We start from the raw sequence: 17,153 nt of genomic DNA, 5'->3' as shown, positions 1-17,153 counted from the left end.
AATTTTCACCATACCTTCTCCTAGGTCATGTTCTCTTCTATATATTGTGATGGGGAATTGTTAACCTTTGAAAATGCACAATGTGCTTCAGAGTGACACCACTCCACAGATGCAGGAAATATATAAGCCAATTTAAGTGTCTCAAATTTAAGTGTCAGAACTAGCATGTCTCTATTTCTGTAGAAAAAAGAAACACGAGGAAAACAATGTGCTATTTGGAGACCATTTCTCACATCACGGTGAGCAATGCCTGTTGTCAAGACACAAGGCAGTAAGGTGAGAAGCATCGTTCAGGCAGGAAGAGTTGAGAAGCAACTCCAGAGGTCTGAATATTTGATCAAAATGGGCTGTGCTTCTCAAGGCAGGTTTTTACATCTCTTTGGAATCAGAGTACACATATGTAAGAAGCAGCTTCCATGAGGGTTGCTTTGTCTTGTGGGGGGTGTCTCAGTTGTCTCAGTTCAACAACATTTTTCTGCATCCGTCTTTCATTCGACTGAGATCATTATCTGGGGCCTTCTGAGTGCTCTCGATGCATGAAGTTCAGTAAATTGAGATGGAGCCATTTTAGCAGTGGCACCTTGCCCTTGGACTTTCCAGGGAAACCTGCCTGATGCCCTCATTACTACCATTTGGGTGGCGGGCAAAAGCTGCTCTGTTTCCCCAGGCTTTTAATAACTGCCAGTCTTAATGGTTTTAACTTGGAGCAGCTTTTGATCTCTTACCTGAACAGACTGTCATTGTTTCGTTCCACTGTATTAATCTATTTATCTTGTTTTATGACGTTCCATTTTTTGTTGTACCTTTACCGTATCTTAACACTTCATTAGCTGCCTTGATTACATTGATGTTGCAGGGTGTAGAAATATGCAAATAAATAAATAAACCTTCCTAGTAAGCATGTGCCTGCTTTTGGAACTGTGGTCTACCCTTCCAAGGTTTGCAATTGTCCTCAGCTTCCACGAGTAACTCAGAATGTTTAATTATCATATGACTGGCTTATTTACTGAAGTAAATCATTCATAATAATTTTGGGCTCTAGCCTTGTGCCAGATTTGTCGCTGGTTATTGGAACACCAGTAGGGTAGTTGATAGCCACTACCTGAAATTATTGTGGGTTTTGTTTATGGGCTATGCCACTGAGAATGTGAACACTTTAGCAGAGCTTATTCCACCCCAATAGTTTATTACAGGTCCAGTGAGCTATGACATTCACCAAAGTCAGCTTATTATGGTTCACAGAACACGTTAGCCCCATGAGTGTGGTCGCTGAAACAGAGACCAACTTAACATCTAGCAAAATTAAAAAGAAATTCCAGGGTGGCAAGATTTTAAGTCTGTGATCATATGATAATTTCTGCAAGCTTTCTCCTTGCCCCCATTCCGTGTGTGTGTGTGTGTGTGTGTGTGTGTGTGTGTGTGTATGCTCTAAATCACCTTTTATTCCAAAAGGGTCTAATAAAGCTCTGCTCTTATTTTAGGGAGGGGTGTGTGTGTGTGTTAGAATTGCACTAAATGTAATTCACTTAGCCACTCTGAGCCTGACTTTGGCTGGGGAGGGCAGGATATAAATAAAATTTTATTATTATTATTAATATTATTATACTTCGCTAAATGAAAAAGGGTTGCAGCGTTTGTAACTTTTTAGTTTAAAGGAAAGGCAAGCAAGAAGCGACAGATAGACACTTGTAAAATTATACGTGGCATGCAGAAAGTGGATAGAGGACAGTTTTTCTCCCTCTCCCTTAACACTAGAACTCGTGGACATCCAATGAAGATGAATTTTGAAAGATTTAGGACATATGAAAGAAAGCCACCTCTTCACACCACGGAGTTAAACTGCGGAACTTGCTCCTATAGCAGGCAGGGATGGCCACTAATCTAGACGGCTTTGTCAGAAGATTAGACCAATTCGTGGAGGAGAGAGCTGTCGATATCTTCTAGCTGTGATGGCTATGCTCTACCTCCACAGTTGGAAGCAGCAATGTTTCCGAATAGCAGTTGCCGGAAACCACAGGACGGGAGAGTGCTGTCAGAGCCGTCTTTCCCATTGGTCTTAGTGGTTCGTTGCTCCAGGACGTCGGCCTCTCGGGGCACCCTAGCAAGTGGGGGAGCTGTGTGGCTTTGCCGGCAGCCTCCCCTTTCCCTGCACACCTGCCAGCTGCGCCCCACCAACTACCGTATTTTCTGCTCTATAAGACTCACTTTTTCCCTCCTAAAGAGTAAGGGGAAATGTGTGTGCGTCTTATGGAGCGAATGCAGGCTGCGCAGCTATCACAGAAGCCAGAACAGCAAGAGGAATTGCTGCTTTCACTGCGCAGCGATCCCTCTTGCTGTTCTGGCTTCTGAGATTCAGAATATTTTTTTCCTTGTTTTCCTCCTCCAAAAACTAGGTGTGTCTTGTGGTCTGGTGCGTCCTATAGAGCGAAAAATACGGTATATGGCTGGCAGGTGTACAGCTTCCTTCCCAAGCCTCCACAGCAGGAGAGCGGTCCCCACAGAGGCTTAGGATGGAAGCAGCTTCCCTCCCAAGCCTCTGCGTCTGCTTAAGATGGCCCTGCTCCTGGTTGTTGTCCTCTTCCTGCTTCCTGGCAAAAAGGCGGTGTGCAGCCTTCCTGGGCTGCCTTCTCGGGTGCCCCAACACCGGAGAGCATGTCCGCCAGCATTGTTTTCCTGCTTGATTGCCTCCACCACACCGGGGATCAGGGCGGTGGGGGAGGCAGAGGACATTTTCCACCACCCCTCCCTTGTTTTGGAGTTGCCGGGGGGGTGAACTGGAGGGATATTTGCACCACGGCGCCGGATATGCTTACGCTCTGCTCCCTGGTTTCCCACAGGCATCTGGTTGGCCATTGTGAAGGCTCTTCTTATGCTCCTATGTTATCACACTGGTTTGACATTCCAACTTGTGAGCCAGACCCCCTCATCCTGACTTAGGTGGAGATATGCCAGTGTATATCTCCCTTCCTGACTGAGCCAGGACCCAGTTGGCTGAACTGAGTCTGGCAGATCTTAAGGCAGCATAAGCCCTGAAAGAGGGGAGTGGTAGGGGCAGGATTGAGGCGGGGGGGGGGCGGCATTGGCTGGATCCTAACGTTGTTCATGCTTGGTGATGTGACCTGGCTACCCATAAAACACAGCTGTGCAGGAAAAATGGAAAGGATATCCAAAAACAACAGCAGTCCTTTTTCTTCTGCTACTGCTTGCCTTAACTAATGGAGAGGTATTGGTTTGTTTTTGTTTTATTATGTATTAATTTTTTGTTGTGAAATGCCCTGGGGTCTTCGGATGAAGGGCATTATGCAAATTTAATAAATAATAGTAACAATGGTTTCCTGGCTTGGGCCAGCTCAGTAGCTCAACACTCTTTAAAAGGTAAAGGTACCCCTGCTCGTACGGGCCAGTTGTGTCCGACTCTAGGGTTGCGCGCTCATCTCGCTCAAGAGGCCGGGAGCCGGCGCCGTCCAAAGACACTTCTGGGTCACGTGGCCAGTGTGACGAAGCTGCAGCTGGCGAGCCAGCGCCGCACACGGAAACGCTGTTTACCTTCCCGCTATAAAGCGGTACCTATTTATCTACTTGCACTTAGGGGTGCTTTCGAACTGCTAGGTGGGCAGGAGCTGGGACCGAACGACAGGAGCTCACCCCGCCGCGGGGATTTGAACCGCCGACCTTGCAATCAGCAAGTCCTAGGCACTGAGGTTTTACCCACAGCGCCACCCGCGTCCCTCAACACTCTTTACACCACCTTAATTTAAGACGGTATATTCTACGTTGGCTTCCCGTGCTTAGGATTGATCCATTAGTGATTTAAATTGTGATTTAAGCCATTGATTTAAACTACCTGTATTTAAATTAATCCACCCTGGGCTGCAGCTGGCTACTGAACTATAGTCTAGGTAAGACCCAGGGGTGCTTGATAATTGTGTAAGAAGGTCATTAGAGTCAGGTCCCGGATCAATTCCCGTTTGAAAGGCTGCAGCTGGTGAGCGTCTCTGTCAATATTGTTCCTTTATCTGTACAAAATATTGTAGACATTGGAATGAGAAATCGTTAAGTTAAACACTTTTGCTTTGGTTTTCAAAGCTGCAGGGTTCTGATCTTTACCATCGAGTAGTTTTGAAAACTTTCTGCCTTGAATGCCGCAGCTGGAAAATTTATTTCTGGGCGTTGCTCTTAGACACACAAGTCAACCCGTTTATTTTCTGAAACGTCTGCGGTGTCAGTAGAAATGGCTTGAATGTCTGAGCAACATTGAATATTTGTTAAGATCCAGCTTGGTAAACTTGTTACATGTCAAGGCATTTTTCAAGAGGAGAGATTGGTTGCAACCTTGAGCGACAATGGATATGCAGAATGGATTCTGGTGAGAGAGGCTTTCAGCAGCTGTAAGTCAGAACCCTGGCCTTTAACTGCAGAACAGAGCCACAAAACATTACACTGCAGCCTGCAAAGAGGGGTCAGGGGCACTTTTTCATCAGTCCAATCTGAACGTTGGGATGGCACAACCAGTCAACAGCTGTTCCTCTGTGTTAGAATATGATCCTGTACCTGGAGGCACAGGGACGCGGGTGGCGCTGTGGGTTAAACCGCAGAAACTAGGACTTGCTGATCAGAAGGTCGGCGGTTCGAATCCCCGTGATGGGGTGAGCTCCCGTTTCTCGGTCCCTGCTCCTGCCAACCTAGCAGTTCGAAAGCACGTCAAAGTGCAAGTAGATAAATAGGTACTGCTCCGGCGGGAAGGTAAATGGCGTTTCCGTACGCTGCTCTGGTTCGCCAGAAGTGGCTTAGTCATGCTGGCCACATGACTCGGTAGCTGTATGCCGGCTCCCTCGGCCAATAAAGCAAGATGAGCACCGCAACCCCAGAGTCGGTCACGACTGGACCTAATGGTCAGGGGTCCCTTTACCTTTACCTTACCTGGAGGCACAACAGTAAGAAAGGTCTGCATGACCCACCCACTCAGATGCACCCCACCAGCTGTAAATGACGGCCTGGCAGGTACTTAACATGCCTACCCATTCATGATAACTCCATGCAGACACGCCAAAACAGGAAGGTGATTCAGCTGCTGGTGGTCACCCTGCTTAATTAGTGATTTATGATTTGTTTTGGTTGGTGACAAGTTGTGTGGGTCTGCATGAGATGGAGGAAGTGAGAGTCTGTGTGATTATGGAGATTTAGAGTGCTGGGCTAGGGCAGGGCAGACCTGGGTTCAAATCCCAACTCAGCTCGCTGGGTTACCTTGAGTCAGTCAGCCTAACCTACCTCACAGTGTTGTTCTGAGGATAAAAGAAGAAGAAGAGTTTGGATTTGATATCCCACTTTATCACTAATCGAAGGAGTCTCAAAGCGGCTAACATTCTCCTTTCCCTTCCTCCCCCACAACAAACACTCTGTGAGGTGACTGGGGCTGAGAGACTTCAGAGAAGTGTGACTAGCCCAAGGTCACCCATCAGCTGCATGTGGAGGAGCAGAGACACGAACTCGGTTCCCCAGATTACAAATCTACTGCTGTTAACCACTACACCACACTGGCTCTCCAGTGAGGGAGACCTTCTTTGGATTTTCTAGCTGCTCTGATAACACTTCTGGTGCAAGGCAAAATAAACATAGCTAACCCTAACCGTAAATGTTGTACATGCTGTTTTCTGTGTTCACCTTCATAAAAATGCTTCTCACCACAGATGTCAATGAATGTGCCATTGCCAATGGAGGATGTCAGGGCCAATGTTGCAATATGATTGGCAGCTACTACTGCAAATGTCCAGCTGGCCAGAAACTGAGAGAAGACCGGACATCTTGTGAAGGTAACAATCCATTCACTGTCTCTTGTTTAATCAGCAGTTTACTGAAGTGGAAAAATAGTGTTAGTTGTCTGGAAATCAAATGAAAGATGTTCGTGCAAACTGTTGTTTTGAGAATGCTTATGTCTTGATTATGAAGCTGCAGTTGTAAAGGATAGCTATTCAAAAAGAAAAATCTGAGTATAATTTGAATGGGTTCTTCCATGTTCCATTTTGACTCTGGAAGCCTGCTGGCAGGGATTTGTCTTATACACATTGAACAGTGCCTAGTCAATTGTAGACACTTCTCAAATAAAATATAATGACAATGATTATCACATTCTGGAGTTTCTGTTATCAGTGCCTCTACAGTAGCTTGACTGAGAAGATCAAATCAATAGCATGAGGCGAGATATAACAGCACAGATTGCGTAAAGATTTCTCCAAGCAAAAATTAGGGTTTGTTGATCAGAACACACAGAACAGGGATGGGAAACTTGTTGCCCTCCAGATGTTGCTGGACTACAACTCCCATTATCCATACCCAGCATGGCTGATGGTAAGAGATAATGGCAGTTGTAGTCCAACATCACTGGGCGGGCCACAGGTTCCTCTTCCCTACAGAGAACAGATCATCATCACCATAATCATAAATCTGACATTTTAGAAATAACATATAAACTGCATACTGCAGGTGAGGTGATACCATTGTATCAGGAGGTCTTCAGTGTTGTTGAATACCTTCCCATGAAATACACCATCTCTGTTACCCTTCTTGTGCCAATTTAAACCACAGTGGACTATAACCCTCAGCCACTCCTTTTTTAAAGTGGGTAAATCTCCTCTCCCAAATTTAAGAAATCCTGAAAGTCTCTGAAACTGCCTCCACTTTCTCAGGACTTACTTGGCCCTGTGAAAGTTTTTCAATCCAGTTTTATCTACAACCCAGCTTCATTTCTCTTTCTTCTCCTTGATGATGATGATAAGATTTTCAGACGAGGCTGTTATGGGGAGGGTTGACCTGATTAGGTTTTGTGTGTGTTTTCAGAAGCTAGCAAATCTTTCTCAATCAAATAGCCTGCTATATCTGGAATGAACTGGTTCTCGTTTGCAATCTTTATTTTGCCTGCAGCTACTCTTTTATTCAGACACTGAATTTGGGCTGAATTAGAGTTTGCAATTGACATAGTAGAAGGTAAGGATCCTGAGGCATTACTGTTCTTAGCAGATGCTCTCTGAGATAGCCTTTGGCAACTCATATCTTTTCCAAATGTAGATATTCCTTTTAATGTCAACCATATAAAGGACCTTTGGTCTAACATGCCTGTGAATCACCCTAGCAATCTTTTATATCAATATAGTTTAGAGGTGTGAAATGTCTTGTTTCAGGGCATATATACATAGTGTGTTCACAATTTTAACATCTCCAGATATGGTTGAGGCTGCTGTATTAGTGATCAAATTTTATAATGATACTACATCGAGTTCCGAGAGCGATCACCCTTGTGACTTGCATCTCACTTTTACCTGAGGTTCTGTTGGCCAAGAAATATCTGCTACCCACCCATATTTCTGGCTTCAAGAAGGAAAAGAGTGGATCTGGCCCTAGTATTTGCCAGTTGCTGGACAAAGCATGAGTGACCTGATCCAATATGGGAAGGAGATACGGTCATTCTGTAAATTTCTCTGATTTTGAATTTTGTCAGGGATGATGGGAGCTAGACTCCAAAGTATCTGGAGGTCCACAAATTCCACATCCCTCTCCTAAAAATGACTGACCTGATTTTTATTCAAGCATAGTTAGAATGAGTAAGCTTATACACTGTTCCACAATATGCCATTTGCAACTCTGGCAGCATATGCTTGGTCAGGGAAGAATAAAGTATCCTATAATTCCACCGGTGTGGTATCAGGCCATTCATGGGGGCCTTAAGAGATGGTGTATGTGTCTCAGTTTGCTTTGATCTGCATTGTCTCCTGCGTAAGTTTACTGGATGGGTGATTTTAAACTGTTTGCTTGCTTGCCTGGCCTCCATTGCCAAGAGGTTTCTTTCTAATTAGTGGAGTTGCTCGTCATAGAAATGGTAGCCAACATAGTGCCCTCCCAATGTTGGACTGCAGCATAGCTTGTTTGTGAACTCCTGTTTGCGAAAAACGTTTTTTAAAATGGTTATCACAGATATTTTCCATACAGCTATTTCTCTTTAGTTGCACAAAACATCAAGCTTCGTCTTGAGTTAGGATTTCACTCAAAAATCCTCTTTTGCCTCCCAGTATTTTAACACGTTGCGTGTACTCCACTATAAATATTTGTTGCAATTAAATGTACCCCACACTTCTCCATCCCACTCAGAAAAGCTGATGAGTTAACTTCCCCAGAAAGCTACCAGCTGCTCTTGCAAGCCTTCTTTTTAATTGAGGTTTTCCATTCAGTTCTCGTGTGGTTTTCTTTTGATTGGCTTAGATAATTCACACATCCAGAAATAGGGAAAGTCAGCTAGAAGTCTTGTTAACTTTACATGCTGTTAGTGCGGTCGATGTTGGCTTGATGCTGTTACAATGCATGAGTGCCACTGTGATTCCTATCCATCATTATACTAATAAACACTTAAGGCTTTCTAGCTCACTAAACTGAGTCAATCCATAAGTCTTCCAGAAACCCATTATTTCTCTGAATGCAAAGATTTATCTGTCATGGCACTACTTATTGTTACACCAAGGATATGTCGAGAAGAGAGATCAGTGGCAGTTAGTATCAGCCTAGGATGGCAGTTCGCTGCTTTTTGAGGGTTCAAGCAGAGGAGCAGTTATTTGGATCATCTAGAGATGAGCGTCTGGTTCCCACAAAAATGTACAATTCCACCATATTGAGCACTAGCAAAGCATGAGCTAATGGTGCCAGAGGATTGTGGGAACCATTGGTTAACAAAGGGGACCTTCAACAGTATGTTCCAATATTTGCCCATTCCCCAGACAGGACAGGACACAACTCAGTAGAACATTTGCTTTGCATGCAGGAGGTCCCACTTTCAGTCACTCGCATCTCCAGGTAGGGCTTGGAGAATTCACTGCCTAAGATCCTGGAGAGCTGCAACCAGTCACTATATAAACAGTGCTAAACATGGACCACTTATAAAAGCCATCTCCAACTCCTTGGAAGATCCCATCAATGGTGTCTCTGAAAATTTTTACACATCACTTGGGAAGACAGGCGACCTAATGCTGGGAGAAGTAAAGATCACCAGTGTTGAAGCAATGATTCTTCAATATCAACTTCGTTGGATTAGTCATGTTGTTCAGATGCCTGATGATTGTCTTCCAAAGCAACTACTCTATTCCGAACTTAAAAATGGCAAGCGTAATGCTGGTGGTCAACAAAAGAGGTTCAAAGACTCTCTCAAGGCAAATCTGGAAAAAAAATGTAGTATAAACACCGACATTTGGGAAACACTGGCCTGTGAGTGCTCCAATTTGAGAACAGCCTTTACCAAAGTTGTCATGGACTTTGAAGATGCTCAAACTCAGGACGCAAGGGAGAAATGTGCTAAGAGGAAGGCACACTTTGCAAACCCTCACCATGATTCAACTCCTGCCTGGAAACCTATGTTCCCACTGTGGAAGGATTTGTGGATCCAGGATTGGCCTCCACAGCCACTTACAGATTCACTGTTAAAATCGTGTTCATGGAAGACAATCTTACTCAGTTATGAGTGATCACCAAAGAAGAAATAGTGCTAAGCCAGCCTTCCCTAGAGTACAGAAACTATCTTTTTTATCTAGGGGTGAGGAAACTGAGGCCAGGGGAGCACATGCAGCTTTCTAGATCTCTTTCTCTCTCTCTGGCTCTCAGGCCTCTCTGTAGGCCACACTCCTCACAGGCCTTGCTCTGTGCCTTCCTTGAGTGATATTTCCTGCCAGGGATGTATCCTTGACCTGAAGCAATGCCTCTTGCTTGCTTGAGTGGAGAATTGGGAGGCGGGGTGTCTAGAAAAACCTTATGCTGCAAATGCACCATGTGGTACAAAAGTGACAGTAACATATGTTGCTCTACCCAGTTTTCCCTCTGGCCTCACCTACCACTGGCATGAGGTCCTCCAAAAGTTGTTCACAAAGAAATGTGGCCCTTGAGCTGATTCCCAACCCCTGTTCTAATCGGGGACATTACTATTTTTTATTTCCATTCCTCAGCCCTGTAACTTTATTTATAAGGGTTTTTCACACAGCTGCTCTCTGTCTAAATACTGGTGCTATCCTATCATCCTTAAAGCTGCTATATACTATCAATGTATAGGATTGTAAGTGCTTCTTGGCAGCTTCCCCGTGGTCCTTCGGTTTTTTAAACATCAGCCCTTACTCTTACATTTGTTGAGGTTTTGACACTTCCATCAACTTGGGGAAGCCTGCTATGACAGTTTGAGAACCTTTTCTGTAATCTAGTTTAATTATAGCAGACAACTTTTAGATTATCTCACTGCACTGGAATGGGCAGTCCTCACAGCTGGAAGTAAATTCCAGATGTGAAGTAAATTCCTGTTTAGTGAAGTAGCGCGCAGCTAAATAAAAACGCCGGAGGGGAGTGGATTGATTAGCTTTTCAAAGTGTAATTCTGCATCTGCTGTGTTATGACAGTTTTATCTCCCATATCTCACTTCTTAGTCACACAGAATGTAAAAACATATATATGACAAACTTTGTAAAATTGGATTCAGGTTTTCTACCAAACAACGGCTTTTGTTAATTAAAGTGAGCATAAAGCTTCACTTTATCTATTATCATAGGCTTTACTGGGCAGTTATTTAGTACTAATTGCTTAGATTTGGAGACTTCTCTTATTATAATAGGTCACTTTCAAAATGATATAGGTGTACAGATAGAGCAGGAACATGGTTGCCTCTAGATGTTGTTGCACTACAACTCCCATCAGCCATACCCAGCATGTTCAATACCTCTGTACAGGCAAAGGGAGGGAAATGATTATCTGTGCAACCCTTGGCTAGATTTCATTTATTGCAATGGGTTAATGAGAAGGCCCCTAAAGCAGCTGGGTTCAAAGAAGGGTACACAAATCAATGAAGGATAGATCTGTCCATGTCTATTATCAAACTGACCAAGGTGCAAGAGAAACATCATGTCTAGGTTCTCCATCAGCCATTGTGGCTAACAGAAGTTGGGAACAATGGCATGGGATGGATCACCCTGCTAGTTCTTTGTGACTTCTTGTGTCTGCTAACAATAAAGATCTGTTCCATTTCAGAGATATGAGAATAGGATTTCACCAGAAATCATAAACAGCATAGCATTTCTTTTCCGGTCTTATTTAATGTTATGGTAAATCCAGCCACATGGAGTCACCATGAGTTTGAATGGAAGCATTAGTAGTTTATCGGGAAGGATTTTTTGCTCATTTCAGGGGAAGCAAGTCTTATTTATCACCCACATAGCTTTTTTATTTTTTAGTGAATACAGTAGTGTGTTTTGCAGTTCTTGGGTGGGATTCCACTAATGCCCCGCTAGCAGAAGACCATGCAAGGACTTCCACTAGCACAACAGGGCTTTCCCCGCTTCTTCTCCCTCTGCATGCTCCACCTCCAAAATTAGGTCAGGGGGTTGTGAAAAACCCCAGAACAGTTCGGGGAGGAGGAGATGGGCGGCAAAGCTTGCACTGATGGAACAACTGCCCTAGTGCTAGGTTGAATTCCTCGCCTTGTCATTGGCCAAGGTTCACTTGGAGCAGGGGTCAGCAACCTTTTTCAGCAGGGGGCCGGTCCACTGTCCCTCAGACCATATGGTGGGCTGGACTATATTTTGAAAAAAAATATGAACAAATTCCTATGCCCCACAAATAACCCAGAGATGCATTTTAAATAAAAGCACACATTCTACTCATGTAAAAACACCAGGCAGGCCCCACAAATAACCCAGAGATACATTTCAAATGAAAGGACACATTCTACTCATGTAAAAACACGCTGGCGATTGGGCCGGATCTGGCCCCCGGCCTTAGGTTGCCTACCCCTGACTTGGAGCTTAGTCTCAGGTTTCCATTTTCCAGGCTAAACTTTATGTCTGCTAGAGAACACCACTCTTGTCCCCTGTGAAATGAAAGCTTTTATCACATGGGGACACGAAGAGTCGGACATGACTAAACGACTAAACAACAACAAATCACATTTGTGTACCGAGAGTGAATATAAGAAGAGCGCTGCCGGATCAGGCCCAAAGCCCATCATAATCAAGCATCTTGTTATCACAGTAGCAAGTCAGATGCCTGTGGGAGACCCAGACACTCACTCTCATTTCTTTCTTTCTCGATCCACATGATGGGTTTTCTCTACCATGTCATGACTTCTTACAGTACCCTTGAGAGAGCTCTGCACCAGATAGAAGAGAACGACATTTTTGTGTGTTGTGAAGCAGCACAGGTTCTGCAAGCTTGTTGTTTCCTTCCCTCCGCCCCCCGGATTTTTCAAAATCTGTCACAGGTGACAGTCTTCTTCTTTCACCATTCCTTTTTAATCAACTAGTTTTACATGCATGCATCTCCATTATGGAATGACTGCAAGTGGCACCTTATGGCGAAAAATGTACAAATTATATTTATACCCCAGTCCTATTTACAGCTTCTTCAAAACGGAAGCCAGCCTTAAATTGGTGTGTGTTGGGTTGTACCCATAGGACAAATTTCTTCACGTAGCTAATTTACACCACGGGGGAGGACTCTGTCATTTTCTTTGCGGGGTGAAATTAATAAAATTTAAAGAGTTCAAGGTACCAGTTTATCCCACATTCTGGTTTCTTGAGTGAGCAACGCAGGCTGAAAATAGATATGTCTCTTCACATTGATAAGCTTCAGAAATTAGTTAAAGAGTTCGTGACCCCTGTGTTAACTCCCTTCAGTGGACTGTCATTTCTAATTTATATCATCAAGTTTTCTTCCATCAAATCTCCTGAAGTCAGAGACGAGTGACAACCTGTGATCACTTGTTGATGAAAGCAGTCTTTTGTTTTACTGATTAGTGTAATACTTGTATCCTTGTAATTTGATCTGCAGACATTCTTAAGATTTTTTTTAAATCATCAAAGCATTTGGCAAGTATCCAATTTCTAAAACATGTAACATTTGAGACTATTTCATTCTCCGTAAAACTAAGCACTAAATCTCAACGAGTACTGAAAAATGTAATGGCCATATGTCGAATAATCACATCTTGATTATTATTTTTTTGTTTTTAAACTGATACTTGCCATTCCTTTCCAAATTTCCAAGATTTTCAGTGGAAGATGATGAGCTGAGCTGCAGCTACTGACCATTTTCCATGAATATTTTGGCTATGCTGAAAAATACTTTTTTCAATTCTTGCGGTGAAAATGTTCAGTTATTCATTTAAATGTTGCTCATTCTCACTAGCCCACGCTGAACTCATCACATAGCTAAATCTGATTGGCTATGTAGGACTGTAACATGATTCCATTCCCTGTGTTCAATGATGGGATAGGATCCGTTTGTATTGCTGATGATACAACCAGGGGAAATAATGGTGCCAAACAAGATTGAAATTATGTTAACATTTTATACAGTCTTTTCTGTTCTTATTGGGGGAGGGGGAGAGAATTCCACCAAATCTGCTTGTTTCTACTTGCAAATCAAAACTGGAAAATATGACACAACTTTACTTAAATGATGCTCTGTGTTGATCATATGTGCTAAGTACTATGATTTGCATTTTAGTCATACATTATTTACTTCTTGAAATGAGCATATTATATTTTCCAGTGAAGGGCATGAGAGCCAATGTGGTTTCACTTACTGTGTTGGGATTTGACCCTGGAATTGTGAGTTCAAAGGGTCGGCCATGCATCAAATCACTGATATCGCCACTCATCTTCATAATCACTTAGCTTCAGTTTCCTGTCTGCAAAACTGGAACATACATAAATCCATTTTAAAAAACCATGTCTTAATTACATTGAAGTCTTATTGGATTGTGTCTGCAGAGTTATGGAAGTCTTCAAGTGTCAAATAATTTCCTGCGAGCTTTATTTGATGACTGATCATCTTAGGGCAGGCTTCCTCAACCTCGGCCCTCCAGATGTTTTTGGCCTACAACTTGGCCCTCCAAACTTTGCCCTTCAGATGTTTTGGGACTACAACTCCCATGATCCCTAGCTAGCAGGATCAGCGGTCAGGGATGATGGGCATTGTAGTCTCAAAACATCTGGAGGGCCAAGGTTGAGGATGCCTGATCTAGGGCAGGCATGGCCAAACTTGCCCTCCCGATGTTTTGGGACTACAATGCCCATCATCCCTGACCACTGGTCCTGTTAGCTAGGGTGATGGGAGTTGTAGTCCCAAAACATCTGGAGGGCCAAGTTTGGCCATGCCTGATCTAGAGAATGGGCACCTGATCCATGAATGTCAGTTTTAAAGTACCCATAAGGACTTAAGAATTACCCAGCTCAATCTTGCCAGTGTCCCATCTAGTCCAGCATCTTGTTCCCACTGTAGCCAACCAGATGCCCATGGGAAACTGGGAAACAGGACCTGAACACAATAGCACTCTCCCAACCTGCGGTTTCCAGCAACTAGCATCCAGAAGTATCCTGTCTCCAACAGTGGAAGTAGAGTTGGAGCCTTGTTGCAAATTTTTCTTTCTCTGGATAGTAAAGTTTGACCCTGTTCTCAGAGCTATGCATTTAAAGCTTAATATGTGCAGCATAATAGAAAGGAAGCAATTTGGATTGAAGGTAGCTCTGGGTAAAGGAACAAGTAGCTACAAATTGCCTATTAATCAACTGAGGTTGAAAATAAGAAAAGGAGTTTTAACAGTAAGGGGGTCAAATCCTGGAATAGTTTTCATCAAAGAGATGTGGAATCAAAGTATGCCAGGGCTGCTTTGCATGTTCTAAGAACGACAGTAAAACAGACATGTGAGTGACCCCCCTGAAGCTGCTCTTTCCTGCTTATTCCCATCTACAATGCCGTCCTGACATTCTTTGCTCCCACAACTCTTCAGCAGAGACTGTTTGAGGGTTTCACCATCTTAGTGTTCAAGCCACTTATTTGGTTATCAACTTCAATTAACTCGACTAAGTTCAAGGAAGAGTCAGATTGCATTTATGGAGCATGTCTTGACTTCTGTCGTAATGCCCCTGTTGCGGTGCCCATGGCAATTTGGAAGAGATTGTTCTCCTATATTATCCCAAGCTTTGCTCTAGCGAGAGAGAGGTGCATGCATGAGGAACTTTTCATCCACATTGCAATGCAAATGATAACGAGCATTTCCAACACTTGTCTTGGGTTCTGTACTTCCTGATACAGCTATAACTGTGTTGGAAGTGCTGGATTGTTATATCCATTAAGGAAGACTTAGCACTTACGATGGGATCCTGGGGTGTGTGGGCAGAGTTGTATTCAAAGTAATTTCATACCAAAGGTTCCACTTTCACTCGGGGCCAGGCATACTGCTATGTTTGCAGTAGGGAAGAGAGTACCTGCATCTAGGTCATATGAGTTATTAACATTGTGGGATTTTTGTATAAACAGTGAAATTGTACAAGTAGCCACAACTCAATTCATGACCGTCTGAATTTATCCAAAGTACACTGTACCTTGAAATTTAGAATGGCAATGGCAAACTGTTAAATTGAGAAGGTACCTTTTCAGCCTGTGAATAGATGTAAATAAATGCCATTAATGACTCACAATTAAAAGGGTTGAAACACATATTGATTAGCCCTGAATAATTAAAAGACTAAGGCTAAGATGAATGGTGCATTGTGAGGCAAGCTTATCTTCTGTCAGTGCATGGATTTCAAAGAAAGCCTCCATTCTGTTATTTTATTTTGTAAAAAAAAAACTTCTACCTCGCCTTTCAACCGTGTTCTCAAGGTGGCTTTTACGTATGCGATGGGAAAACAGTTGAACATTAAAACCTACAATTTAAAAGCAGGAAGGTCGTTCAACCAGTTTTTGTCAGTTTCTCTCTCATGTGGAGCTATGTTGTCCACTTAATTTACTCTGTTAACATGCTGGAGAAACCTTTCCTGCCCTTTGTCAGCTCTGCTAAATCATAGTACTCATGAAACTGAACTGAATAACAGTCATTTGATGTAGCAATGTGAGATTGTAGTTCTGCATCGATTGCCCTCAAATCATGGCAAACTAAGGTAAATGCACCACAAGTCGAATTCCTCACAGTGCAGTCTTTTGTTCAGGAATGTCATCATTAGTCTTGAATTTTATGTTATAATTGTTCACTTGTCATTGGAGGAGCCTATTGATAAACAGTTAAGCTAATCTCCCGAGTCTCAAGGAGATTAGACTGGCCTCGACCAGAGCCAAGGCCTTTTTGGCCGTGGCCCCGGCCTGGTGGAACGCTCTGTCACAAGAAACCAGGGACCTGTGGGATTTGACATGAACCACAAAAATCATACATCCACTGTTTCGTTCAGAATTTTTTTCTTCGTTTGACCCTTTGGAGATAGCCCCCCCCTCCACTGAATCAGCATATGAAACCTTGGTGCAGGGGTCAGCAATTTTTTCAGCAAGGGGCCAATTCACTGTCCCTCAAACCTTGTTGGGGGCCTGACTATATTTTGAAGGGAAAAAAATAAACAAATTACTATGTCCCACAAATAACCCAGAGGTGCATTTTAAATAAAAGGACACATTCCACTCATGTAAAAACACGTTGATTCCCCGACAGTCTGCGGGCCGGATTTAGAAGGCGATTGGGCTGGATCCGGCCCCCAGGCCTTAGTTTGCCTACCCATGCCTTCGTGGTTTACCGTCACAGTTTTTGCAACTGTGTCCAGCTGGGATTGTTTGTCCTTCAGACTGAGCAGAGTGTTTATATATTTTTTCTTAATTAAATGAACAGCACTTCCTGTACTGGAAAGCTCCGATAGATTTCCATAACAATTATACCAGCCATTTTGTACACGTACAAATTGTTTTTGAATGCGAGTTATGGAGAATGTCAACATTTCCACTTTCCTAAGTGGCAATAATTTGTTTGTTTGAAAAAAAAAAGGAAAGGAGAGTTGTTACCATTGACAAATGGATGTAATCAGCTGGGCTATTATCTCTGCAATTATAGGAATACACTTTGCAGTTGTCAAGAATAAATGGATATTCATTTTGAAAGAGGGAAAATGTGCTGGGAAGGGTTTGCATGGCTGCTATTCTCTACTACTTGACTTTGAATTAATACCATTGTATTCCTACTCCAGCCACTCATACTTTGAGAATCTCAACCATTTGGGACGTTGTTTCTAAAAAGACAGCCCAGCAGCTAATGGGCAATTCTGAATGTATAAATTAGAGTTTATTTTTCTCTGCCAATGTATTAATAAAAATCAGCATAT

At 43.1% G+C, this 17,153-nt stretch overlaps 1 protein-coding gene across 8 annotated transcripts in view; it reads left to right on the top strand.

The window, feature by feature from the left end:
* Positions 1–17,153, top strand: part of LOC310762313 (uncharacterized protein) — a 221,115-nt gene that overhangs the window by 101,098 nt on the left and 102,864 nt on the right. For 7 of the 8 annotated variants that reach the window (XR_014547949.1, XM_083613044.1, XM_083613043.1 and 4 more), the window contains exon 5: positions 5,688–5,810. The exons of the other annotated variant lie outside the window; for it this stretch is intronic. Coding sequence is in view for 6 of the 7 variants with exons in the window: in XM_083613044.1 (XP_083469170.1) it covers positions 5,688–5,810 (123 nt within the window). In the remaining variant the exon portion in view is untranslated. The remainder of the gene's footprint in view (positions 1–5,687; positions 5,811–17,153) is intronic. 8 annotated transcript variants of the gene reach the window in all.

This window comes from Podarcis filfolensis, assembly GCF_964270895.1.
Source record: "Podarcis filfolensis genome assembly, chromosome: 5".
NCBI classification, from domain to species: domain Eukaryota; kingdom Metazoa; phylum Chordata; class Lepidosauria; order Squamata; family Lacertidae; genus Podarcis; species Podarcis filfolensis.
Note: the sequence above shows the minus strand (reverse complement) of the source record. Positions and strands in the feature narration are given on the sequence as shown.